The 18,227-nt window shown below is 33.2% G+C and overlaps 1 protein-coding gene across 1 annotated transcript in view; it reads left to right on the top strand.

Annotated features, from left to right (window-relative positions):
- Positions 1-265: 265 nt before the first annotated feature.
- The window catches only part of LOC118189759 (putative nuclear transport factor 2), a 34,609-nt gene continuing 16,647 nt past the window's right edge, over positions 266-18,227 (top strand). The window contains exon 1 of the mRNA XM_085824909.1: positions 266-491. Within this exon, the coding sequence (XP_085681035.1) occupies positions 384-491 (108 nt within the window). The 5' untranslated portion in view covers positions 266-383. The remainder of the gene's footprint in view (positions 492-18,227) is intronic.

Raw genomic sequence — 18,227 nt, 5'->3', positions numbered from 1 at the left:
TTACAGCCATTAAATTTTAGTTTCACCAGTGTAAGCATTTATTTTTTCCCTCCAAACGTTTTTTATACTTTTTTAAGTTACCAGGATATAGAATTATGGCATGTTAATTATCAATTATCATCAGAAATACATAATAAAATAGTAATTTGTGCATAGTAATTTTATTTGAAGACTATATTACACATTATGAAAACTATGTTTCATGTGTGCCGAAATTAAGAAAGATCAACCTCGAAGACGAAATATTATTCACGAAAAAGGCTACTTAGACTTCCACTTGGTTGCGGGAATCTGAATCAGGGAACCTAACTGTTGGGAAGTCTTGATACAAACTTAAATTCTGTGCTGATTTCGTAGTTAATGTTCAAATTTTCATCTACAATATGACGCTTAATCCGCAATATGATACACTTGCCAAAACCTTCGTCCAACAATTCTACGGAATGTTCGACGACCCTACTCGGCGTGCTAGTCTGGCTTCATTTTACAACGTGAGTTTTCAATTGCATGAAAGGAAATGTTTTAATTTTCACTTTTTGAAATGCGTATTTAATATTCCCGTTATTCGTTATGACGACTGTACATTTTCCTAATTATTTGTTCTTTTCTCATGTGTTTCTCTTATCATGTCTGTACGTTCTACATTCTTTGAAGATAAAGGAAATATACCTCTTGCTTGCGATGCTGTTTTGCTATGCATTATTTGAAAAATCAGAAAATCGATGTAGTATTACTAAGGATTGTGATCTCCTGTATTTTTCCCCTAAATATTTCCCTCTCTATTTAAAGGAAGTTAAAAAGTTGTTATGGATTTTTCATCCTCTGAATTTGTATTCATTCTTAAATTTTAATAAACGAAGAAGTGTAGTTTAGGTAATTTTAATTATATCTGCATTGAGCTATTTTATATGTAGGCTTACTAACGTAAGCTATGCTGAATATCAATTTTAATTGCTGATTAAAGTAGTAAATAGTACTGTTCCCTTTATTAGTTTTCATTTTTAAAATCCTGCTCTTTCTGATCCTTAACTGATATTGCTATAAGGCAAAAAAAAAAAAAAAATAATATATTAGAATATCGTATTGTTTTAGGAAATATATTTGAATTTGTTAACATTTTACATTAAATATATTTGGTCAATATTTAAACAAAATTTTAAGGTACAGTAAGGCAGTTTTCTGCCTTAACAGTGTAATATACTTTTTGGAAGCCTTTACATATCCCACTTTTTTTGTGATTAGATGTATATGCTTTTGCCACTCTGATTGGTATAGTGGTAAGTGATGCTATTTGCAATATGTGGGGGGGGGACCCCGAAGTTGAAATTGGAAAAGAGGGGTAGGAGATGTTGAAATCTGCCCCCATAGGGTCATTAAAATTGGGACAATTAGTGTGTGCCTATACCTGCAATACTGATTAATTTATAGTGTCCTTCTCATTTCTGCCTGTTCTGTATAAATATATATGTAAATGTTTTATTTGAAAGTATGTATTACTTTTGTTTAAGTATAAGTTTCGGTAAAGTGCAGAATCGCCCACTTATAGGATCCATATTGATGTGTACATGGACAAAGTCAAGGGAGTGCACAATGTTAAGTTTGTGCAATTCTCTGATGTTTTTTGAAGCAAAAATAGGTTGATGTGTACATGGATATCGAGTTTGTGCAGTTCTTTGACTTGTTATTTTCAAGCTGGTGATTTTGCAAAATGCATGAAGCAGTTGACAATTTTGCAAAATGCATGAAGCAGTGGGTGTTTTTGCACTTTTCCCATAATTTGTTGCCAACATACTCCAGTATTAAGTGCATTGCAGCAGCAGGTATTGTTTTTTTATATTGGTTATTTTAGATGTTAACTTTTAAATTAATTTTCCCACTTAACTTTTGGAGTGCATTGAGCTTAACAGAGTTTTATTGTGAAAGTTCTTTTATTAATTTAGATTCCCTTAGATCTGTATTTTTCTATGCATTATGTTTTATGTAACAGTTTTCTTTTGTACTGATTCACTTTTATTTCAATTTGAGGTTAAATTTATGTTGTATAATAAGTAGCATTTGCATTATTTTTTGCTTTTTGTTCTTCAAAAATTTTGTATTGCTGTCATTTTTTACTTGCAACATTTATGATTTGATGCAACATAAGAGTTTCATTAAATATTCTTAGAGAAATGTTAATTACTGTTTGCATTCTGTGTATTTTATAAAATTAGGGGGTTGATCTTTACATTATGGTAACTTGGCGTTTTTTTTGGCGAAAATTTGGCGACCAACTCTCCTACAGCAATCCTCTATTTTTTTTTCCCGCCGCCATTTTGTCTTCACGAAGTAAAGACATGTTTCTTTTCTTTTTATCTACTGAACACTTCTTCCAACAATCTACTAGCCGAATTACACTTATGCTAGAAATTTTATCTAACAAAACTGCTTAATCATGACAAATATTCACTGCAAAATTGGGAAAAAGTGCACAATACCATATTCCTTACGCGTTTTTCAAAATAACACATACACATAAACCATGTACACGCCGACTTATTTTTACTTAAAAAAAATCCCAGAATTCCACAAAAATGGCATTGCGCACACTCTTCTATATCCATGTACACTGCTTTTTTCTCATAAATTAGAAAAATTTCACGAAAATACATGACAATTTTCTCAATCTTTAAACCCGGTAAAAAGAACATATATGAAATTACCTGATCGCGAAAAAGTATTTACCCTTTCCAAATATGAACATTTCCACATATAAAATAAATAAAATATCCAAAAACTTTTACCTCTAAATCATCTAGTACATTATGCACGTCACTAACGAATTCATACCGCAACCATTACAAATACTTATTGTCAGATATTTAAATTATTTCCATGCACGTTTACTTCAACTAAAACGTATACCAAATTCTTACAAACATAAAATTCACAAAATAACTATCATTTAATTAAAATATAATTAAATTCAAAAACACTACTTAAAATATAAATCAGCACATACATTAAATTAATACATACATAAATACCCATTTCGAATTCACTTAAGTTACGGCCATAGGATCCAAAAATTCACGCAACACGGAATAAAGCCAAATACAAAATTTCCAGATTATTTCCCGATTTCCCCCCCCCTTTTCCGATTAAAGAACTGTAATTCGACCATTAATATCACATGACATATCCCATGATCTCTCATTTCCCTCACACAAAGTAATGCGTAATCGGAACTGAGTACTGCTCACATTATTGCCAAAGTGCCAGGTAGTAACCTTTATCGCCTCCAAAATGTCGCCAAACTACCAGTTACCATATTGTAAAGATCAACCAATTAGGGATATCGTTCTTTAAAAAATTGAACTTTCGTTATTTTTTCTCTCGAAATCATAATTTTTATTGCTCTTAATTATATACAGGGCTAATCTTTGGAATATGGTTACAGGTAGTTTGGCGACATTTTGGTAAGGTGATAAAGGTTACTAGCTAAGACTTTAGCAGTGTACATGGATAAAGTCAAGAGTGTGTGCAATGCCATTTTTGTGCAATTCTGGGATTTTTTGTTAAGTGAAAATATGTCGATGTGTACATTTATGATACCGTGTATGTACAATTCTTAAAAAGCGGCAAGCAGTGGGCGATTCTCCACTTTTGTTCTATAAAAGTTCTAGCATAAGCGTAATTCGGCTAGCAGATTGTTGGAAAAAAATGTTGAGTAAAAAAAAAAAAAAAAAAACATGCCTTTACTACATGAAAACAAAATGGCGTCCAAACAAAAACTAGCAGGTTGCTGTAGCAAGGTTGGTTGCCAAAAAATCGCCAAGCTACCGTATTCTAAAGATTAGCCATATACAGCACAAAGTCTGTAATCCGGAATTATCTATAATCCGGACCTCGAAGCCACAAACATCCGTGTGTACGTAAAGCCAGTAAAGCGTTTACCCATGCGTGCTTCCGATAGTGAAGAAAGTGACAGAGAAGTTATTGAAAATGAAAAAATTTTGATTGACATGTTAGTCGGTATTCTCGGCACAGCAATTACAGGACTTGAACAGTGGAACTTTGTAACTGAACAAGAAATTATATCTGTTCATAGAATTAAAGAGAAAGTGTTAGCACAAAAAAACGAAGCAATTTGAACAACTTACATTGAAAGAAATGTTTAATAAAGTAAACAAATAAATATTAAGCTTTTTATTTGTAAATTTTGATACTTTTAGATCATAATTGCTCTATTTCATAAATTACGGTTTCATATTTTTAAATGTATAATTTCTTAATGCCATCTTACCAGATTTAAATTGATGATCTATAATCCGGAAAAAACCCTAATCTGGAATCACCGAAGTCCAGAGGAGTCCGGATTGCGGACTTTGTACTGTATCTTTAAATGTAATTTCTACTAATAATGAAGAATCTGTATGTTTGTTTGTATGTTCCTTTCATTGTGGAAAAACAGCATCACCTAGAGCCATCAATTTTGAACACATGTAGTCCTTTAACCAAATTGGTGCACGTCGAAGCATAACTTATTTAGATAACTTTTTTGCAGGAAAATCTGATAATCTAGTGAAATTTGATAGCAGCATAAATATATACAGCCTATTTCAACATTATGAGAATGATATTGAAAAATACTATACATAGTATATATACTATGTGTGTATAGCATACATATAGACGTTCTTTGGATCATTTTTAGTGTTGGCGATAATTTTCAAAGTCGCGCCAAGGCTGCACCGTATACTAGGATTTTACCTTCTCTCTCTTTTTTTTTTTTTTTTTTTTTTTTTTTAATGTAAGACAGTATTGCCTAAAAAATAGCAAATCACATATTTATTAGCACCAAAAGTTCGATTAGTCTCAATTCTCACTTTTATTTCCGAATCACTTCAAACAAAAGGATGAAGACCATGAGGAAACCATTTATGTATCCTTTTTATGAAAACTATAGTAGCAATGTCACCTAGTGCACAGTAGGAATAGCTTCTACATTATGAATTGCTTCAGAGAAAAAGTATTCATGTGTGTAGCTGAAATCAAGGGAAAATTTTGCATGCTGTGAAAAAAAATTTTTTTACTACTTGCCAAGAAAGAAGAAACATTTATCTTTAACTCTCTTTATCAGGCTCATTTATGTTTGTTCTTGTGTCTTGTAGTGACGACTAGTTGGTTTTGTCCATTATAATAGGTAAAAGAATTATCTCGCCTATCTTATAATGCTTTTGCCTGTGATGTGTCAATATTATCATTTGGGAAATCAGATATCTTCACGCAATGCTTCTTACTCTTATGAAGTCCATTGTTTCCAAGCTAGGCAATATAATGATGTGCAGGTTTGTATAAATGTCTGTTACATTGGCATTACAAAAGATTAGGTTAAAAAAGTACTAGCTCTAGTGTAGAATTGGGTGCCCCTTCGATTATTGAAATTTTTTTTTTAAATTTTGGTGATGAAACCTCACTTCTGGTTACCATGATAGTTTTAACTTTGTTTTAGCTTCCTGATTTCATTTAAATGAAAATAGATTGATGTGTAGTGATGGGCAACTTCGGTACTTTCTTGTACCCGATACGAGAGTAACGGGTACAGACAAGTACTCGGTACAAAATACCCGTTATTTTTAAAAGTACCAAAAAAGCGATTTCAAGTACCGAGTACCCAAGTAACGATTTGGAGTACCGAAGTAACGGTTTGCTGTACCGGGGTACCCTAGTAACGGTTTGCTGTACCGGAGTACCCTAGTAACGATTTGGAGTACCAAAGTACCCTAGTAACGATTTGGAGTACCGAAGTGCCCTAGTAACGATTTAGAGTACCGAAATACTCAGCTAACGATTTTGCGCACTGAAGGAACTCTGCCACGTCACCACGTGTTTGGTTTTATCTGTACGGAGTAAGATTTTGAATATCGGAAAACATGTCAACTACGTAACTGTCTGAGGAGCAGGCCATTCATGGACACAAGGAGCACATATCAGTATTTCCCAAATACAACCAGATACTACTGTCCTCGTACCAAAACTGAAGTGAGCTGAACCCTCATCGATCCTCCAGTAACAAATACCAAAATACCGAGAAGAGACGCATATTTTCGTTGCAAAGTAGCGAATACCGAAAAGTACCCGTTTCGGTACAGAAGTAACAAATACCGAAAAGTACCCGTTTCGGAACAAAAGTAACGAATACCGAAAAGTACCTGTTTTGGTACAGAAGTAACGAATACCGAAAAGTACCGATTTCGGTACTGAAGTAATGGGTACTTGGATGTACCGACTTTCAGTACCCGTTACAACTAAGTACCAGTTACAAAATACCCGGTTCGGTAGTACCGACTCATCACTGTTGATGTGTACATGGACAAATTTAAGGCAGTGCACAATGCCTAGTTTGTGCAATTCTAGTATGTTTTTTTAAGTAAAAACAGATCGATGTGTACATGGACACAAAGTTGTGCAGTTCTTTGACTTCTTATTTTTATTTCGTGTAGTGCCCATCTTGAAATTGTGCCTTCCTAGTGCCGATCTTGGTGTAAAAAAAAAAATCGCCAAAAAAACAAGGGGCACCCAATTGTAAACTTTTACCAAAGTAAGAAAAGCTTTGGTCATTGATGAGAAAGTACTTGTAGATGCAAAAAGAAAATATATAAATCGAAAACTTGCGATTACTGAGCAAACTATATGTAAAATAATTGAGCTTAAGCTCAAAGGAAGAAAATATCCTTATTTCTTAAAGTGTAAGGAAATATATCTGCAGGAAGAGTTAAACATGACAATGTTACAGGACAGGTTCAAAATGAACAGTCCAGTGTCGTATGATAAATTCGGAGATATTTTTAATTCTAAGCTTGGCATCAGATTTAGTTATCCCCAAAAGGATACTTGTAGTCTTTGCGATACATTAAAAGCTGAGATTGATATGCATGCCAAAAAATTCAGAAAAACTTGCTAAATGACAAGAAAAAGCAAATCTGGTTCAAGACATGAAAAATAAAATGACAAAAAAAGAACTTCTTTTGAGCAAGAGCCAATTATGATGGCAAAGAAGATTCGTGTTTCCAAGATTAACAAGAAAAATTGGGGGAAATTTGTTTTAGTTACCTGAAAAAAATTGAAGGTTGTTTCTCTCCTGTTTTGTATGTGTAGTATATCTTTTGTGTATAATTCAAATTTCATTACTTAAAGGTTAAAATTTTATGTATGATTTTCTTTATCATTGAAGTTATGCAAGCTAAAAATTTATTTTTTCAAAATTCCTGTCAATGACATAAATGCCCCCCCCCCTCCAGGTCTCTGAATGTTAGCGCTATGTATTATTTTTAAAGAAATACAGCAAATGTTAAAACATCAGAGCCAACACTGAACGTTCTTTGCTGATTTTAAATATTGGTACTTTTCCGTTTCACCGCCGCAAATCTCGCAAAAGTGGAATTTATTGGCGAAAACACACAGTATACACATAAAAAGTGTTTACAAATGTTAGTTCTAAGAATTTATTTTGAAGGTATAAACATTTTAATGTCCTTTAAAATTTTGTAAAAAGACATTAATTTAAGAATTTACTATGCTTTCATCGTACGACATCCTGATTCGCCAGTTCATATCCCGTGACTTCAGGTGATCTCATCTCACGTAAACTACGCTACAAAAATCTAATTCTCTCGGTAATTATCTACATTAATTTCAAGTTAAATCTTAATTTGGAATATAAGTTTAAATGCTAGAATTATTTAAATTTGTACGAATACTTTGTCAAAAATTATGTAAAACCGCAGTGCTTTACTTTGCTATCGCATTCTCATTAGAATTGATAAATTTAACTCTTGACATTTCCTTTTCTATACTTTATTTTTTAGGTTCGAATCCCGCGAATGGGCTGGCTGCATGGGCATTTTTGTGGTTTTCCCTATGTGTAACGTGTATACGAGCCAGTTCCCCTTAGAAAGTCCTCCGTGAGGGCATGCCTCCCCTTAGCCAGATAGCCTTAGTGTGCTTTTCCATAATTAAATAAACCAAATCGAACCTTTTCTATATTTTCGCCTTCAGGTGAGCAATGAGATGGCATCCTAACTGACTTAATTACCGCGAATGGCCTGAGGGTATAAAATTGAACTATATGGTAAAAATTCTATGTAATTGTATGCCAGTACTGAAAGAAGCAAGCAATCTGATAAGAAATGGCTGTGACTTGTTTTGGAAGTTAGGTGTAAATAGTTACCAGCAAGGATATTCTGTTTGACATCAGTTGTATCATTACTGGCGAGGTTATTGCCTGCGCCAGCAAAACTGAAAAGTACCTAAATATTTTGTGATTCTGCTGTTGAAATTTATGTGCTTTAAGTGCAATGAAAATGATGATAAAAAAAGCCAAAACATTTTGTGTAGGTTTGTGGTCTTAAACTAGGCCAGATGTGGCTCTCAGAGCAATTTTATGTGGCCCATGAAGCTATTTCAGTTGTGAATTTGTTTCAAATATAATGTTGAAAGATTTCAGTTAGTTGAAGTCCAATTTTATGTTATTTTGATTAGAAACAAACATGAATAACTTGCCACAAAATTTATAAATGAAACTTTGTTTAAAATGTTATTTTGCTCATTATTATTTTTTTATTTTTATTTATTTATTTATTTATTTTATTTTATTTATTTATTTATTTATTTATTTATTTATTTATTTATTTTTTTTTTTTTTTTTTTTTGTGTGTGTGTGTGTTAAAAAAATTTTGGCCCATATATTTGAGTTTCACGCCACTGGTGTAAGACATGAACTGTGATATGTGGAAAGACTGAAAAAAAAGTTAATGGGGATGCTTAATATGATACCACAAATTTTAAATTATGCTGCTTTTAAAAATGTTTTGATTTTGCTGTTGTTTGTGTACCATTCAGAAATGTCTGACCTGTGTTGCTGTAATACCATGTGATGGGTAATGCTGAAGAAAGAAGCTAACATTTCCTTCGATGTGCTTCTTCCTCGAGCAATTTTAGTTGGATTTGGCTCGATTTTGGAAGACCCATGTAGTCAACTGCTGTTGTTTTGTACTCGTATGCATAGATCCATGAGTTGTCGCCTCTGTAGATGTTATACCCAGCCTTTGATGCACCTTGAATGTATTTTTCTAACATTTCCTTGCACCAATTGACATGAGCCTTCCTTTGAGTGTTGGTCAGATTATGCGGGATTCAACACGAACGAATCTTTTTTATGGCCAAATCTTCATGTAATATCTTACTTATGCTTGGAATGCTAATGCCCAGAGATGCCTCAATCTCATTGTGTGTCACATGACGATCTTGCTTTATCACTCTCGGTATCAACATTTTCTGGCATAACAACCAATTTTGGACAGCCTTCTAAGAATTTGTCCGAAACAGAACATCGATCACAACTGAAAATTCATTATACCAACTTTTTACAATGCTGTAGGATTGCTGATGGTGCTTTATCGCTGTGTAAAGAATTAAGTTCATTGAAGCACCATTGTCTTGATAATCCATGCCGAAAGTTATGAAAAATAATCACACAAAAATGTTTTCAAGTCAGTTCCATTTTGTGCCTGAGATGAATTGTTTACTGTAAACTACACAAATCACACTAAAATGGCAAAGTGTTCTGAAGAAGTTATGGTTAAAAATATCAAACTTTCGACTGTAATTGTCTGCGGTTGCCTAGCAACAATTACTGTTGCCAAAGCCGGAAATATAAATAACAACCTTTGTATCTGACGATTCTGTCACCTTATCTGATAAAGAACATATGCTTTCTTTCATTGTTCAATAAACTCGTTGTATGATACCATAACATTGTGGATAATAAATGGAGTAAAAAATTTTCAAATTCAGCCAAACAAAAGTGTGATCCATTGTTAGATAATATTATCTTCGTGATACGAAATTTTGAAATATATAGATTTGTACACCTTATAAATGTTGCTGAAGCGATATTGGATAAAGGAATACCCTCTAAATATTCCCAGTATTTATCATTAGTAGTTAAAATAAAAAATAAAAATTTCTTTTTATAAATTTTGATTACCTATATTTTGAATGTATAGTTCATTGTTATTTGGTTGGAAGCTGTTGGTATTGTTTCTTCAGAAACTCCAGAAAGAAAATCTGCATGATTAAAAAACCGGGTATGTTCCAGAGTGTAATTGAAATCCTGTAAATATAACAATGATCTGGTAACAATGCCAGGCTGCTTTTCAAATTGCGTATGAAAAGTAAGTGGTTTTAGCGTCAGTTAAAATTGTGAATTTTCTGTCATGTACATGTTCACGAAAGTGTTTTACTGAAGAGAAAAGCATAGACATTCAGAAATGTCTGACCTGTGTTGCTGTAATACCATGTGATGGGTAATGCTGAAGAAACTAGCTAACATTTCCTTCGATGTGCTTCTTCCTCGAGCAATTTTAGTTAGATTTGGCTCCATCTTGGAAGACCCATGTAGTCAACTGCTGTTGTTTTGTACTCGTATGCATAGATCCATGAGTCGTCGCCTCTGTAGATGTTATACCCAGCCTTTGATATATACCCAGCCCTAATAGATCTCGACTGAGCAGGCTTAATAAGTTTTAAGTAAAATTCTAAAAGAAAGAATTTGTCACGAGTTTTTTTTTTTTTTTTTTTTTTTTTTTTTTTACAACAGAATAATATCACAAATAGCTGCTTTTGAAGCATCTGTGATTAGGAATACAGTCAAAAGTCGTTAATCCGGACTCATCGGGACTTCGGTGATTCCGGATTATCGATTTTTCCAGATTATAGATCATCAGTTTAAATCTTGTAAAATGGCATGCAGAAATTATAAAATTAAAAATATGAAACCGTAATTTACGAAATAAAGAACAATTATGATCTAAAGGGTATCAAAATTTACAAAAAAAAAGCTTAATATTTATTTGTTTACTTTATTAAACATTTCTTTCAATGTAAGTTGTTTCAGTTGCTTCGTTTTTTATGTGATAATACATTCTCTTTAATTCTATAAACAGACACAATTTTTTGTTCAGTTACAAAGTTCCGCTGTTCAAGTTCTATAATTGCTGTGTCAAGAATACCGACTAATTTGTCAATCGAAATTTTTTCGTTTTCAATAACCTATGTCACTTTCTTCGCTATCGGAAGCGAATTATAATGACGAGGCATTTGATTTAAATCATATCAAAGACGGAGTACATCGAGATGAAATACTACATTGAGTAAGCAATTATAAGCCAAATAAAATAAAAACATCTGCCCTTAAGATAAGGATAGTGCTGACAAATCAACTTCCAATTCATTGCACGCCGCCGTGGCGTTAAAGATAAACAAAAAATATGCCTTTATCCATTTTTTGCAGCAATTCCACTTTTTGTTTAATGGACTCCAAAAGATACTTTCGCTTTGTATATCCTTTACATATTAGTAAATATATATCGGGAATTCTATTTGACGTAATCGAAAGTTCAAGCTTACTTTTATAAAATTGCTCTAACAGTCTGCAAAACATAATAATCCGGATCCAATTCGAAGATTAAGGAACAACGCAATCTGCAACATTAACTGAAATAGATAATTAGATAATTTTAGCGTAGCTTATCCCGTCCGTTATACATTAAACGCGCATTCGTAAACGTATTTTGCGCACGCGCACATGCAAATTCGCAGCGGTAAAGGTCTTACGCGCATGCGTTGACGCGCCGCATGTGCAAAAAGTTTGTAGCTTTGAGGTCCGGATTATAGATCATTCCGGATTATGGGTGTCCAAATTAACGACTTTTGACTGTATCTCATTATTGTCATTAATATTTCTTATAGCTGGTTTGTCCATAATTATTGGTTGTAATTTATCAGATGCATCTGGTCAATTTTGATTTCATACAAAGCTACAATCCTTTTTATTAAATTTACTGTTGGCCTGAGTGATCTCGGCAAAACTAGGGATTAAATGTCTTAAAATAATTTATCATTCCAACTAGTTTCTCATCTTTTGGATTAGGAAATTTCAAAACCTTCCAAATAAGTTATGTTTTAAAATGTATTGGCATTATGATTGATTCTTGTATCATGAGTACTTAATTGCAGTTTTTTAAGTTGAAAGTTGATTTACTTTATCTTTTAGTTCCTGAATAATTTTATTTTGTTCAATTATATTTTTTTAAGAAGTGTGTAATTTCTAAATTGTCTTACGGTTTATACTGTTTTATTTTGGGTGTTATTTAATGCATTTTCTATATTTCCTGTCAAATTCTACAGCATTGTCAAATGAAGGTGGACCAAATTTTTTCACCTCAATTTGAATGTCAGCTCTGAGAGTCTTGAGAAATTTTGCGAGTCAAATTTTGTATTTAAGTTTGTTCAAGCTAAGATTCTCAACCGAATCTTCATTGATATATTTTGAAATTGTTGCAGTCATCTCCCCATCCCATTTCCTAACCGACTGTTTACATTTTGGAGATATATTCAAGAATTTTTTATTACATGAAAAGATTCAATTTTTGAAAACTTATATTTTAACAATTTTTCTAAATTTTTAAATTGATCTTTTTTGGATGCTCTTGATTCATTAATTAAAAATTTAAGTCTCTAAAATTTATTTGTAATATTATTATTTTCGGTACTTTTCTGATTGGCCGGCGCAAATCTCGCCAAGCAGACTTTATTGGCGACAACACACAGTATACACATAAATAACAAATGTTAGTTTTAAGAAATTTTTTATTTTGGAAGAATAAACATTTTAATATCATTTAAAATTTTGTAAAAAGACATTAATTTAAGAATTTACTATGATATCATGCTTCAACATCCTGATTCACCTGTTCATATCACATTACCCCAAGTGATCTCATCTCACGTAAACTACGCTACAAAAATCTAATTCTCTCAGTAATTATCTACATTAATTTCAAGTTAAGTCTTATGGAATACAAATTTAGGAACTACTCTTATATTCGCCTTCAGGTCGGCAAACATGGCGACAAATTTCTCCCCAAACATTTTTGCCGAGAAACTCCACGGTGCCATATTACTATCTAAATTTGTCTATATTTTGAACTTTAAGCCTAAAATGTCTCCCAAAAATGCGGTTTTTGCACGTACAAAAACCACGTTTTGAACACACAATTTAAGCTAAAAATCTGAAACAAAAAATTTAGATAGCAAAAATGTAAAATTTCTAACCAAAAGTATTTGACAAGAATCCATGTACACAGCGATATGTTTTAACTTTAAAAAAATCTGCAAATTGCACAATCTAGGCATTGTGCACAAATCAACAAAATAAACTAAAATAACTAAAATTACAAACAATTCAAAAAACAACAACAACAGAAATTCATAGTTAAAAAAAATGAACATAATATTCTAAAAAATAAAACAGTAAAATAAAATGCACTTACCATAATACATTCGTTAATAAAATTGCGCCAGTCACACAACGTCTGAACAAAAGTGCCACGATTTTGCCATATCACATCTCCTTCTGCAATTCAAAATTTCGAAAGTAACGATAAAAACTTCCTCCAAAGTTAACTTACTACACAAAAACCACGATCCAAATCTTGAACTCCGCTGACAGCCACATATTTTGCCAGCAAGCATTTGACTGCAAATCGACACGAGAACTATCAGAAACGCCCTTCTTTTTTTGAGTTCTCATAGCAGCTCCGCATTTCGGACTCAGTTTTAGAAGTCCCACAGAAATTCCAAAAATACATTTCGATACTCATAAACACACCGTGAAAAAAAAGACTCATTAACAACTCCAACATCGTACCTTTTAATACTAAATTTACTTTTCACACGATCTAATATACGGGACTAAAATCTTGCCACCACGTCTATCATTGCAACATAGGCCATTTCAAAACGCACAAGACACAAACCATCGAGCAATTAAACCACTCCAGCAAAAGAGTTTTCAATGTCAAAAGGGTTGCCATACAACACGCAATCACGCCAAAAACCAGCGCAGTACACATATCGCCACATTTGGTGATCTTAGGGCGCGTGTAAGAGTAGAGCCCAAATTTAAATACAAGAATTATTTCAATTCGTACAAATAGCTTACTCATAAATTATGCAAAATCGCAGTGCTTTACTTCCTTAGAGCATTCTCATTAGAATTGATGAATTTAACCCTTGACTTTGCTTTTTCTATATTTTTGCCTTCGGGTAAGCGGTGTGATTGCATCCTAATTGACTTAATTGCCGCGAAAGTCCTTAGTGATAGAAATTACTTAAATGGCAGATATATTTTTAAAATATAGTAGAAAGAAGTAAGCAAACCACAAATGCACGTTACATGTGTATTTACTTGGCTAACTAAACATGTAATGTGCATTTGTGGTTTGCTTATTCCTTTCTACTATATTTTCAAAATATATCTGCCATGTAAGTAATTTCTATCACGTTATCAGCACGATATGCTCTAAAGAAGTTTGTTTAGCAGAAACAAAGAAGAAATTTTGATTTTTCTGAAAGAAAAAGAAGCAACATCCACAGCTCCAGCAAAACTAAGCCTAATGTGTTGAAAGTAATTTCTATCACTTAGGGCATAAAATTGGGCACAGAGCCAATTTTTGCAACTCCAATCAGATTGTCTTTTAGAAAGGCAAAGCAAGATTCCAGTAACCTCGAGAATCCTAAGACTCGCGTGCGCAGGTTATGTCGAACTAAAGAAAATACCTTCCCATTCTCGTATACATCAAAATCGGTTTAATCCTTATACAGTCAAAAGTTGTTAATCCGGACTCATCGGGACTTCGGCGATTCCGGATTATAGATCATCAGTTTAAATCTGGTAAGATGGCATGCAGAAATTATAAAATTAAAAATATGAAACCGTAATTTATGAAATAAAGAACAATTATGATCTAAAGGGTATCAAAATTTACAAAAAGATAAAGCTTAATATTTATTTGTTTACTTTATTAAACATTTCTTTCAATGTAAGTTGTTTAAGTTGCTTCGTTTCATGTGATAATACTTTTATTCTATTAAACAGACATAATTTCTTGTTTAGTTACAAAGTTCCGCTATTCAAGTCCTATAATTGCTGTGTTGAGAATGCCGACTAATTTGTCAATCGAAATTTTTTCGTTTTTAATAACCTCTGTGTCATTTTCTTCACTGTTGGAAGCAAATTATAATGATGAGGAACTTGATTTAAATCATATCAAAGACGGAGTACATCGAGATGAAATACTACATTTAGTAAGGAATTAATTATAAGCCAAATAAAATAAAAACATCTACCCTGAAGATAAGACTAGTGCTGACAGATCAACTTCCAATTCATCCCCCGGGAAATTGATAAATAAACAGATTTCGGAATGGTTAGAGAAACAAAGGATATGCCTTTATCCATTTTTTGCAGCAATTCCACTTTTTGTTTAATGGACTTCGAAATATGCTTTGGCTTTGTAGATCCTTTACATATTAGTAAATACTCGTATATATTGGAAATTCTATTTGACATAATCGAAAGTTTAAGCTTACTTTTATAAAATTGCTCCAACATTCTGCAAAAAAATAATAAGCCGGATCCAATTCGAAGATTAAGGAACAACACAATCTGCAACATTAACTGAATTAGATAATTTTAGCTTAGCTTATACTGTGCGTTATACATTGAATGTGCATGCGTAAACGTATTATGCGCACGTGCATATTCGCAGCCATAAAGGTCTTACGCGCATGCGCAGAAAGTTTGTAGCTTTGAGGTCCAAATTATGGGTGTCCGAATTAACGACTTTTGACTGTACATAATAAAGCAAAAACAACAAAAAACACAGATTCAAGGGAAACGTTGCCTATCATGAAATTAGACTTTAATCACTTTCAAAACCATAAAAATCCTTTTCACTATTATCATCATCGAAAACGAGAATATCATCATCCCTACTGTTTCCGTCATCGCTAGTGTCACCTTCTTCGAATAATGCGTCGTCTTCTGTTCCATCAAGAGATTTCTGATTCCGCACTTCTTAAAGGACTTAACAATTACTTCAGCCTTTACATTTTCCCAATATCTTTTTACTCACTCGCACACTTGTGAAATAGAGGGCCGCTTCATTCTACCTGTGGGTGTGAGGGCGTGATGTGGCTCTCCTATCCACTTGTTCCATCGTTCTCGCACTTTTTCCTTAAATGGCTTATTCACCGATACATCTAAAGGCTGCAATTGGCTAGTCAGTCCACCAGGAAAAAGGCTGCAATTGGCTAGTCAGTCCACCAGGAATGACAGCTATCTAGGTTTTTAATTATCTTGCTTTATTCTTTATGGTTGCTAAACTGATCCAAAACCAAAAGAGAGGGTTTTCTTAAGTGTCCACCAGGTCGCCTCACCCATACATTCTGTAACCACAGTTTCATTCCAGCTTCGTTCATCCAGCCTTTTGGATGAACATGAGCAATTGCACTCGTTGAAAGTTTTTCTTTTGAATGTGAAAAACGGCGATAGTTTTGTGCCATCAGCACAACATGTTAGAACTACCATATATCAGGTTTTTTCATGACCTATGGTTTTTATGGTTATTGATTTAGACCTTTTAATACTCACAGTCTTGTTGGGTGGTACATCAAATGTGAGTGGAATTTCATTCATATTTCCTATTTGACCGAGCTCAAAAGAAGTTTTCTTGCATGCATTTATAACAAATCTATGAAATGCTAGTGTTTTTTCTTCATAATCTGCTGGCATTTTCTGTGCAATAGTTGTTTTTGTGCACATTGATAAGCCTTGCCTTTTCATGAACCTGTAGCACAAGCCCTCAGACCCTGGAAAGTTCCGATTCCCATGTTTTTCTGCAAATCCTTTGGCCTCCTTGATTATTATTTTAGTTGAAACACTTATCCCAGATTTCCTCTTATCTATCACCCACATTTTTATGGCATTTTCAAGTTCAGGCCAAGATGGAGCTGGGCATCAAAGGTTATGTTTTTGTTTTTTAACAGTCTTCAGTTGATCTTCCTGCAGTCGCCAAGTACATATCATTTTTTCGGTAGGTGGTGGACCAAAATGCCTTGCTGCGCTTTGTTTCCATGCACTTTAGCGTAATTTAACTCTCCTAGTTTATACTGAATTATATAGCTTAATCTCTTGTTTTCTGTAGTCATATTTTTCAGTGTATTTTTTTTTAAACAAATAGTTTTAAGCATCGATACTGACACATTTATACAGAGTAGCACCGATACCGACACGTGTGTCGGCTGAGTCAAAAAAAGTCTATGTAAAGAAGGAAAGGCTCTATAGACGTAATGTGACTGTCGAACCTGTTCGAACTTCGACATCAACTTTGAGCTTTGGCGCTTTTTGGCGACAGATATTTCACGCATGCGCAAAATAATTATGGCAGATATAGAAAAAATTATGTGTCTAGACCTTTATCCAGGCTAAAAATAGCATTCAGTATTGAAAGTTAACTTGTGTCCTTCACGTATAAGACGCAGGTAACTTTTTTGAGATCAAATTTAGGGAAAAAAGTGCATCTTATATGCCGTCAGGTACGGTAATACTTTCAGGATTGTATTTATAATAAGTCATATGCAATTGGCAAATTTTTGTGTTTTCAAGTGGTACCATAATTAATTTACCTCTCAGTGCAGCCAACACGCACTATGCGGATAGACTGGAATTTTCTCAAAACACACCTAGAAAAGTCAGGCAATTTCATTCTCCTCTTTAAGTGGCAACCCTGGTAAAAGGTTACCAGCTATGATATTCCATTTGGCATTGATAGTATCATTTTTGGTGACTTTATCGCCTGTGCTGGCAAAATAGAAAAGTACCTTATTTTCTTTTCATTTGACCATTGTTCTAATCTGGGTACGCTATGAAGAAATGCACATTTACAGAAATCTGCCCACTAAATGTAGGCAAAGCAGATGCTAAGGCAGTTGCTATAACTGTTTTTATTAGACATTGGTTTCAAACTATAAGGTTACTTATACTTTTTAGTCTTTTAGCACATGATTAGCTATTTAACACATGTTATGGCATATATGATACTGCCGTACACTATTAACACTAAGATTTTTGGATGCACCTAGAATACATTTAGCAAGCATACATATAATATCAATCACTAATGTATGAAATAGCAATTTTTGACTATTTAAATGGCTTAGAACAAAGTCATTCAAAATATTTAAATAAGGCATGCATTAATCCAGTATTTGTAATATTAACAGTTCAACACATATTCAGTTCTTATCCAATGTTAATTATTAAACATCACAATTATTACTAT

Source organism: Stegodyphus dumicola, chromosome 10, assembly GCF_044657685.1.
Source record: "Stegodyphus dumicola isolate Sdum_Otavi_A_Nest chromosome 10, ASM4465768v1".
Lineage (NCBI taxonomy): Eukaryota > Metazoa > Arthropoda > Arachnida > Araneae > Eresidae > Stegodyphus > Stegodyphus dumicola.
Note: the sequence above shows the minus strand (reverse complement) of the source record. Positions and strands in the feature narration are given on the sequence as shown.